Source organism: Otolemur garnettii, unplaced genomic scaffold (genome assembly GCF_000181295.1).
Source record: "Otolemur garnettii isolate 467f Iridium unplaced genomic scaffold, OtoGar3 scaffold00094, whole genome shotgun sequence".
In the NCBI taxonomy this organism is placed as follows: Eukaryota; Metazoa; Chordata; class Mammalia; order Primates; family Galagidae; genus Otolemur; species Otolemur garnettii.
This window is the reverse complement of record NW_003852489.1, coordinates 1233195-1243415: the sequence shown is the minus strand read 5'-3', so window position 1 is coordinate 1243415 and position 10221 is coordinate 1233195. Positions and strand designations below refer to the sequence as shown.

The following is a 10221-nucleotide window of genomic DNA, read 5'->3' as shown; positions in this document are numbered from 1 at the left end:
AAAAAAAAAAAGAGAAGTGATGTTGTAATTTGGTATATAGACATTGGTTTCCAAACTTCAAACAGTATTCTAAGTGACAGAAGCCAGACACAAAACATTTTATATAAATGGAATCTAGAGAGACAGAAAGCAGATCAGTGGTGGCTGGGGGCTTGGCGCGGGAATGAGAACGGACTGCAAACAGACGCGTGGGATCCGTCTGGGGTGACGGGCACGGGCTAAAACTGGATTGTTGCGATGACCGCACAATTTTGTGAATATACTAAAACACCACTTACGATGAGTGGATTTCATGGTATGTAAGTATACATTAATAAAAGAAGCTTTTAAAGAACTGAGTTCTTCTTGCATAGAGGCTGAGACAGGGTTTAACAACTTCAAGGTTCACTCACGTAGGTGGCTCTGGGTGAATTCTAGACTCCACTCCGTTGCAGACGTGGGGGTGCTCTTAGTTAAAATGTTATAGAAGTTCACTCCGTCTGTGTTCTGAAATAGAAAAGTATATGTGGCGGTTCGTCGTCTTTATTTTTCCATCATCACAGTTGCAAAACAGAAAGAAACACGGTTCTCCATCTTATTTAAGGACAGCTTTAACTTTGTAAATTTGCTCAGATCAGAAAGAAATACAGGCCAGGCTCGGTGCTCTCACCTGTAATCCTAGCACTCTGGGAGGCCGAGGCGGGTGGACTGCCTGAACTCAAGGGTTCAAAACCAGCCTGAGCAAAAGCAAGATCCTGTCACTAGCCAGGCGTTGTAGCGGTCACCTGTAGTCCCAGCTACTCAGGAGGCTGAGGCAAGAGAATTGCTTGAGCCCAAGAGTTTGAGGTTGCTGTGAGCTATAACGCCATGGCACTCTACTAAGGGAGACAAAACAAGACTCTGTCTCAAAGAAAAAAAAAAAAGAAAAAAGAAATACTAAGAAAAATATAATGATGAAGCCTCAGAAACCAGCTGTGTCAGGCAGCTCTCCAGGGACTGGTGAGCAGAGTTCAGACCCTGCAGGAAAAAATCAAGGGCCCGTGTGTCGATTTATAAGGAGAACAGAGCTGCACTTCCAAAGAGTCCTCTATACCCAAATCCTTGGTGAATACACTCTACCTTTCGCTTACTGGAGTCAGAATGTTACTTGGCAAAGATCTGAATAAGGGAATCTGTTGCCTCTCAACTCCACCCTCACCTCTGCAAGACATAGTCTTTCTTATAGAATCCAGACATTTCAGTCAAGGACAAGCAAGTCTTGCAGGACTAGGTGGCTTTCTGACCCTGTAAGGGGCCACTACATCATTGCTCAGACACGACAGCTCTATGACTAGCATGCAATCATTTCCAGATTTGCAAGAAAGGCTCAAGATAGAGCCCAATCTTGACAACACCAACCCTTGTCCCCACCGTAAAAAGGCAAGCAGACTGGCCCCCGCGGCCCCTACCTGTTCAATGACCATTTCTGCTTTCGCCCACAGCTGGGTGGCCTCTTTGTATTTCTCATTTCCTATGGCATCCAGGACCTGCTCTGCAACCTGAGACACCTCTGCCAGACCTTCATCTTCAAGAAGAGACTAGAATGCAAACCAAGAACCAAAAGGGCCACGTTAGGCTGGGTGAGGTGGCTCCCGCTTGTAATCCTAGCACTCTGGGAGGCTGAGACGGGTGGATTGCCTAAGTCTCAGACTCAGCCAGAGTGAGACCTCATGTCTAAAAATAGCCTGGTGTTGTGGCTGGCACCTATAGTCCCAGCTACTTGGGAGGCTGAGGCAAGAGAACCACTTCAGCCCAAGAGTTTGAGGTTGCTGTGAGCTATGATGCCACAGCACTATACCAAGGACGACAAAGTGAGACTCTGTCTCAAACAAAACAAAACAAAACATAAACACCAAAAGGTCCCCTTGGGAACATCACTCTGGCACTGCCTCGGTGAGGGAGGGGCAGTAGAAAGCAGGGGAGGATGGGAATAGGAGCTCACAGATGAAAGTACATTGTTGGCTCGGCACCTGTGGCTCAAGCGGCTAAGGTGCCAGCCACATGCACCTAAGGTGGTGGGTTTGAATCCAGCCTGGGGGCCCACCAAACAGCAATGATGGCTGCAACCAAAAAATAGCCAGGCGTTGTGGCGGGTGCCTGTGGTCCCAGCTACTTGGGAGGCTGAGGCAGGAGACTCGCTTGAGCCCAGGAGTTGGAGGTTGCTGTGAGCAGTGAAGCCATGGCACTCTACCCAGGGTGACAGCTTGAGGCTCTGTCTCAAAAAAGAAAGAAAGTACATTGTTATGGCTTGGCACCTGTAGATCAGTGGTTAGGGTACTGGCCACATAAACAAAGGCTGGCGGTTCAAACACAGCCTGGGCCTGCCAAACAACAACAACAACTACAAGCAAAAAAAAAAAAGCTGGGGGTTGTGGCGGGCACTTATAGTCCCAACTAGTTGGGAGGCGAAGGCAAGAGAATCACTTGAGCCCGAGAGTTTGAGGTTGCTGTGAGCTGCAATGCCACAGCACTCTACTTACTCATAGTGAGATTCTATGTCCAAAAAACAAAAAGAAAGAAAGAAAGAGAAGAAAGTACATTGTTATAAGTCATAGATGTACTGGAAGAAACACAGCAAAATGTTAACTGAATCTAGATGGCGGGTATGTAGTTGTTCGCAGTGATCTTTCAACTTTTATCAATAGTTGAAAATTCTTATAATAAAAAGTTAGGGAATGGAAAACTTGTGTTTCTTATGCCAGGAAAAGTGTAATAACGGTACTGATTGTCTTTTAATGTGTTTTAATGTGTGTCGCTTTGTGTTCCCAATTTGATATGGATTAATAGTCTCTAAAGAGTTGTGTGAACCACCTGGGCAAACTCATCTAGCTTTCCTCTTACTAGAGCCACAGCCAGAAGAGGGCATTTGGGGTGTCTACCATGGACAGTGCAGAGCTGGGGACTCATCTACTTACCATGCTGTACAGGTACGGTCCCCAGGAGAGCACCGAATCTAAAGGAAACCACGCATGTACAAATTAAGCACACAACTGAAGTGTACGGTGGGTCTGTCTTTGAAAAGACAACTGGGTTCCATCCAAAGCAGAAGGAGAACCCAGTGGCTTTGGATTTGAAGGCCCCTCACGGCACCTGTATCCATGCAGCAGGCCAGCTGACATCTCGGTGGCTGGAAGGTGGGATTTGGGGGTGGGGTCCCTTCTGTTGCCTCTGAGGACTGTTGACACATTAACTTGGCCTGGTACTGGCCCAGCAAGTGAGTCACAGCCAGTGACAGCACGCCCTGAAGCAGGCTGTGGGGGTGGGGGTGGAGGTTCTTATCTGCAGACTTCCAGGCTTTTTGACAGCTTAAAATATTTCCCGCCCTCACATTTCTGCTCTGCATCTTGTTTGTTCCTCCAGCTTGGAGACACTAGCTTCTGCCAAGGCGCTAAATAAGGATGAGGACTAATAAGTTTGTAACTCACGCGTCTGTGGCTGTACTGACAATCAGCTCATTCCTGTCCCACAAACATACTGAGAATTTATGTGGGGCCTGAGAGCAGCAAAGAGCTTGAGATTCAGAAGTCTTAGCAACACAATGCCTATCCTCGGAGAGAACAGTCACCCTGGTGTAGACAAACTCACGACTGTCCTATCACTGGGTAAGACAAGTGTCATTGAGAGACCTGCCAACAAAGAATCAAGGGTCTTGGCTGGGCGCCTGTAGCTCAGCGGTTAAGGCACCAGCAACATACTGCTGGAGGGTTCAAATCTGGCCTGGGCCTGCTAAACAATAATGACAACTACAACAACAATAGCAAAAAAAAAAAAAAAAAAGCCTGGTGTTGTGGCGGGTGCCTCTAGTCCCAGCTACTTGGGAGGGTGAGGCAAGAGAATCACTTGAAACCAAGAGTTTGAGGTTGCTGTGAGCTGTGATGCTATAGCACTCTACTGAGGGTGACACAGTAATACTCTGTCTCAAAAAAAAAATAAAAATAAAAAAGCTCAGCACCTGTAGCACAGTGGTTATGGTGCCAGCCACATACACAGAGGCTGGTGGGTTCAAACCTGGCCCGGGCCAGCTAAACAACAATGACAACTGCAACAAAAAAATAGCTGGGTGTTGTGGTGGGCGCCTGTAGTCCCAGCTGCTTGGGAGGCTGAGCCAAGGGAATTGCTTAAGCCCAAGAGATGAAGGTTGCTGTGAGCTGTGATACCATACCACTCTACTGAGGGCGACATAGTGAGACTCTGTCTCAAAAAAAAAAAGTCAAGGGCCTCAATTTATAAAGCACATTTCAGTATGGCTCCATTGCTTAAAAGCATACAGAGGCCCCAAGGCCAAGCATCTCAAAATATGTTTCAAATAACCTCAGTTCTGCAGGATTTTAATCTACAAGGAAAAACATGACTTTTTTTTTTGAGACAGAGTCTCACTCTGTTGCCTCATTCTAGAGTGCTGTAGAGTCACAGCTCATAGGAATCTGAAATTCCTGGGCCCAAGTGATCCTCTTCCCTCAGCCTCCCAAGTAGCTGGGACCACAGGTAATAGCCACTACACCTGGCTCTATTTTTAGTAGAGACAGGATCTTGCTCTTGCTCAGGTTGCAAAAAACATGACTTTTTAATTAAATACCTTTCAGGCTGGGTAAAATAAACACATTTCTTTACCATAGGACTTCTCAGCGCCTTTAATGTATCTATCAACCTAGAGATGGTTGAGCCAGGATTTGGCACTTCCAAAGCTTATGTGAACATGGAGCCCTCTAAATAAATAGTACATCACAGGACTGGTACATCTCAGAGCACACCCTGAGAAATATAGAAATACCAGGTCCTCTGTAACCTGGCTATCATTCACCCTTGCACTTAACCTTCAAGCCCATTTTGTATTTCTGAAATACAAAATCTCTTGCAGTTGCCTAATGCATCCCATTCCCTGCTTGGTCTAGACCACAGATTGACAAATTTTTTCTGCAAAGGGACAGATGGGAAATGTTATACTTTTGGATCTCTGAGCCAGCTGTTCTAACTACTCAACTCTGTTCTTAGCAGCCTCCAAACAGCCGTAAACAGTATGCAAATAAACAGGTGTGGCTGTGTTCCAACAAAAAACATATTTACCAAAGCAGATAGCAGGAAGGACTTGACCCATGGGTCCTAGCTGGCTGACATTTGTAGGCCTGCAATGTCCATTAGAACTTCCTGCAATGACGTAAGTATCCTACATCTGTGTGGTCAAAAATGACAGCCCGTAGCCACATGTGTTCATTGAGTGCCTGATGTGTGGGTAGCACCACTAAGAAACTAAAATTTTAAATGTATTTAATTTTAATTAATTTAATTTGTAAACTGGCATGGTGGTATGTGCTTGGGCAGGCTAAGGCAGGAGGATTGCTTGAGACCAGAAGTTCGAGGCTGCAATGAGCTATGACTGTGCCAATTGTTTCAAAGACCCTGTCTTTAAAAATAAATAAATAAACAAGGTCAGGCGAGGTGGCTCACGCCTATAATCCTAGCACTCTGGCAGGCCGAGGTGATGGATTACCTGAGCTCATGTGTTTGAGACCAGCCTGAGCCATAGCGAGACCTCATCTCTAAAAATAGCCAGGAGTTATGCTGGGCGCCTGTAGTCCCAGCTACTTGGGAGGCTGAGACAAGAAAATCACTTAAGCCCAGAAATTTGAGGTTGCTGTGAGCTGTGATGCCACAGCATTCTACTGAGGATGACAAAGTGAGACTCAGTCTTGAAATAAACAAATAAATAACAGTATTTTTCCCTCAATGGGGAACACTTCTGGGCTGGAGGGGAAATAGTTATGTGGCTCTAGAAGGATGGATTGAGATCTGGACCAGGAGATTCTAAGATGAACCGGATAATGAATGGCAAAGAGAAAAAGGTAGGGCTCGGTGCCTGTGGCTCAAGTGGCTAAGGCGCCAGCCACATACACCTGAGCTGGCGGGTTGGAATACAGCCCAGGCCCACCAAACAACAATGATGGCTGCAACCAAAATATAGCCAGGCGTTGTGGCGGGTGCCTGTGGCCCCAGCTACTTGGGAGGCAGAGGCAGGAGACTCGTTTGAGCCCAGGAGTTGGAGGTTGCTGTGAGCTGTGATGCCACTGCACTCTACCTAGGGTGAGAGCTTGAGGCTCTGTCTCAAAAAAAAAAAAAGAGAAAAAGGTAGATTCCAGACAGGATGATTCTTAGACCTTGCAAAGGCTACAAAGCCAGGAGGCTCAACTTCCTAATGTTGCAGGGGTAATACAGCACAGTGGTTAAGTGCATGGATTCCAGCACCTGCTGCCTAGGTTTGAATGCCAGCTCTATCCCTTCAGCTAGATGACTCTAGGAAAGTTGCTTAACCTCTCTGAGTCTCAGTTTCATCATCGACTACGTTAGGATAATAACAGCATCCATTCCCCGTGAAGTTGTAGGGATTAAAAGAAGTCAGCACATGCAAAGTATGATACTTAAGTGCTATTGTGAAACTGTGATGGGACCCAGGAGGAAGTGTGAGGGATAGTGTTGTAATTTTAAGGCAAATTTTTTGTGTTCTCAACGAGGACGCTCGGTTCTGACAATGCCAACCTCTGAGTTGCAAGACCTGATGCTAACCTGTCTCGCCATCAGTGTAAGAAACAGGGCACCCTTTGACAAGAAATCTGCTAGACTCTCATGCTTCTGGTGTCCCATAAGGCCCTGCAGGAAGAAAAAAAAAGGAGCAGCCCCCTGCCCCCCGCCCCACTCCGTGCTGACTCAGTTTCATACCATCTCAGTCTTGCCCTGGAGCTGCCAAGCATGAGGATGAGAAATAACCATTCAAGTAGCATCAGAATATCCTGAATCCATTCAGAACAAGGCTCTGTAACAAGCTAGATCTCTACCTTTTAGGGGGGAAATGTTACCTTTTCTAAAGTATTATTAAAAAAAAAAAAATTGAGCCATAATCACGAATCACAAACATGCCTTTCAAAGAGTTTTGATAGGTACACATGTCCAAGTAACCACTAGCCCAATCAAGACACAGTCTAGAAAGTTCCCTCATTTCCCTTTCCAACTTATTCCCCTACCTCCATCAGAGGCAACTTCTCTTTTGATTTCTAACTTTATAGTTGTTTTGTTTTTTTTTTTTTTTGAGACAGAATCTCACTTTGTTGCCCTCCTTAGGATTACAGGCATGAGCCACTGCACCTGGCCTTCTATAGTTAGTTTTGCCTGTGAAAAGTCACCTTTTGGCTCGGCGCCTGTGGCTCAAACGGCTAGGGCGCCAGCCACATACGCCTAAGGTGGCAGGTTCGAATCCCCAGCCCGGGCCTGCCAAACAACAATGATGGCTGCCACCAAAAAATGGCCAGGCGTTGTGGCGGGCGCCTGTGGTCCCAGCTACTTGGGAGGCTGAGGCAGGAGACTCGCTTGAGCCCAGGAGTTGGAGGTTGCTGTGAGCGTGATGCCATGGCACTCTACCTAGGGGGACAGCTTGAAGCTCCGTCTCAAAAAAAAAAAAAGAAAAGTCACCTTTTAGTCACCTGAGCTCAGGAGTTAGATATCAACCTGAGCAAAAGTAAGACCCCATGTCTACTAAAAAAAGAAAAACTAACTGGGTGTTGTGGCACATGCCTGTAGTCCCAGCTACCTGGGAGGCTAGGGGATTGCTCAAGCCCAGGGGTTTGAGGTTGCTGTGAGCAATGACCCTCTACCCAGGGAAAGAGAATGAAACTTGGTTTTTTAAGGCCAGATGCAGTGGCTCATGCCTGTAATCCTAGCACTCTGGGAGGCCGAGGCAGGTGGATTGCTTGAGCTCATGAGTTTGAGATCAGCCTAAGCAAGATCGAGACCCTGTCTCTATTAAAAATAGAAAAACTGAGGCAAGAAGATTGCTTGAGCCCAAGAGTTGGTGGTTGCTGTGAGCTATGATGATGCCATGGCACTCTATCCACAGTAACAGCTTAAGATTTGGTCTAAATAAATAAAAAAGTCACCTTTTATTAGGTTAGACTAATTAGTTCTGCCTGGGCATGGTGGCTCATACCTATAATCCTAGTGCTCTGGGAGGTAGAGGCAGGTGGATTGCTTGAGCTCAGGAGTTTGAAACCACCCTGAGTAAGAGTGGTTTCTCTTAAAAAAAAAACAGGCGCTGCAGCAGACACCTATAGTCCCAGTTACACAGGAGGCTGAGGCTAGAGGATCACTTGAGCCCAAGGGTTTGAGGTTGCTATGAGCTATGACTACAATTGCATTCTCCCAAGGGTGATAGAGTGAATGTCTCAAAACAAATAAATAAGCGATAACAGAAAAAAGAATAATAGTTCTCGCCCAGGGAGAGTTTTATTTCCCAAGGGACATTTGACAGCACCTGGAGATATTTCTGATTGTCATACTGGAGTACTCTACTGACACCTCACGAATGGAGGCCAAGGAGACTGCTGCTGGTAAACATGGCACAAGGCACCGGACAGCCTCCCCAAACATCCACAGCACCGAGGTTGAGAAACCCGGTTAGAGCGAGGCCCACCAGGATGATTATTTCAGAAGACTGCAGCCACACCCGGGCTGTCGGCAACATCAACAACTCCTATTTGGACTTCCAACCATGCTGCTCAGTTATGAAACCACAAACCTCTGAGTTGCAAGACCTGATGATAACCCTGTCTTACCAACATGAGCAACAGATGGAAATGTCACCCCAAACACTCAGGCCAGTGTCAGGGTGAAAGATGGGGCAGGATGACAGAACAGAGTCAACTTCGTGCTGAGCCCCACAGACCTGTGTTTGACCACCCAAGAGGCCACTTGTCCCGTGTGTCAGAAGGCACGTTTCATCGCCTGAGTGTTCAGAATGTCTCCAACTGGAAAATTTAATTCTTTTGAGACTCAAGCTAAGAAAACTCAGTTCAGCCCTTAGAGGCCCACGGTAGGTGCTCTGTCTGCAAGTTTTTTGGGTGCTCCTGTGGCAAACAATTTCTGTCATGTCTTCTTCAAGGACCCAAATATTCTCTTGCCTTACTCTTGGATCTGGACAACAAAGTCCCAGGAAAAGATGGACAAAGGGGAAGGGAAGACATGCCTGAAAAGTCCATACTTACCAAGAGGGGAGATCCAGGAATCACCCAAAGCAACCCCAGAAAAGTTGCACTTGATGGTCCCCTGCTGAACAGCCTGAGAGAGAAACCAAGAAACAATCTCACCATGGTGATCCACAGCCCTTCTCCCCCCTGAACAGAGGAAAGGAGCCAAGCCTCAGCACACTGCCGCTCCTGAGCACAGAGAACTTCTGCCCACCCTTTCCAAACTTCCCGGGGATGAAAAGACTATAGATACCCGCAAGAGAGATCAGCTATCTCTTTCCGGCTGCCATTTGCAAAAAGAGTAGGAAATGTTCGAGCTTCTACCTTATTCACAGGGTATTGGCAGCCTGTGTGTGGAGTGGGGAGCAGCCTTGAGTCATCTTAAGGTGGGACGCCTTCCCACACCTTGTCTGTGATTTCTCCCAAGGTGCCTTGGGGAATTCCGTGGGTACAGTCACCCCTGCCAGGTAGCAGGGACTGGAAGACTGTGAAATTCCCTCAGGACATCCTGGAGGGAAGAATGAAGGCTCGGGACTAGTGAGCGGCTCAAAAGTCTCTGTCCCTTTTACTCATTTTCAAAGTAACATATCTGTCCAGTAGCAGAAAACTGGAAACTAAACATTTATCAATAAGACAGTATAAGGCAGTATGGTTATTTCCATGGTACATGAGGAACTTCAAAAAAGAATAAGAAGGCCCTCTGCTCAGTGCCTGTGGCTCAAGTGGCTAAGGAGCCAGCCACATACACCTAAGCTGGCAGGTTTGAATCCAGCCTAGGCCCGCCAAACAACGATGATGGCTGCAACCAAAAAAAAAAAAAGCCAGGGGTTGTGGCAGGTGCCTATAGTCCCAGATATTTGGGAGGCTGAGGCAGGAGAATCACTTGAGCCCAAAAGTTGGAGGTTGCTGTGAGCTGTGATGCCACGGCACTCTACCCAGGGCGACAGCTTGAGGCTCTGTCTCAAAAAAAAAGAAGGCCCTTGCTCGGGGTCTGTAGCTCAAATGGCTTAAGGAGCCAAACATGTACAGCAGAGCTGGCAAGATCGAATCCAGCCTGGGCCTGCCAAACAACAATGACAACAACAATCAAAAACTAGCCAGGCATTGTGGCGGGTGCCTGTAGTCCCAGCTACTTGGGAGGCTGAGGCAAGAGAATTGCTTAAGCCCAGGAACTGGAGGTTGCTGTGAGCTGTGA

General features: G+C 47.0%; 1 protein-coding gene across 1 annotated transcript in view; it reads right to left on the bottom strand.

Annotated features, from left to right (window-relative positions):
* Window positions 1-10221, bottom strand: part of SCPEP1 (serine carboxypeptidase 1) — a 31823-nt gene that overhangs the window by 8126 nt on the left and 13476 nt on the right. The window contains exons 5-8 of the mRNA XM_003795560.3: window positions 9045-9117; window positions 2934-2971; window positions 1428-1556; window positions 393-486 (exon numbers count right to left, since the gene is read on the bottom strand). Of these exons, the coding sequence (XP_003795608.1) occupies window positions 393-486; window positions 1428-1556; window positions 2934-2971; window positions 9045-9117 (334 nt within the window). The remainder of the gene's footprint in view (window positions 1-392; window positions 487-1427; window positions 1557-2933; window positions 2972-9044; window positions 9118-10221) is intronic.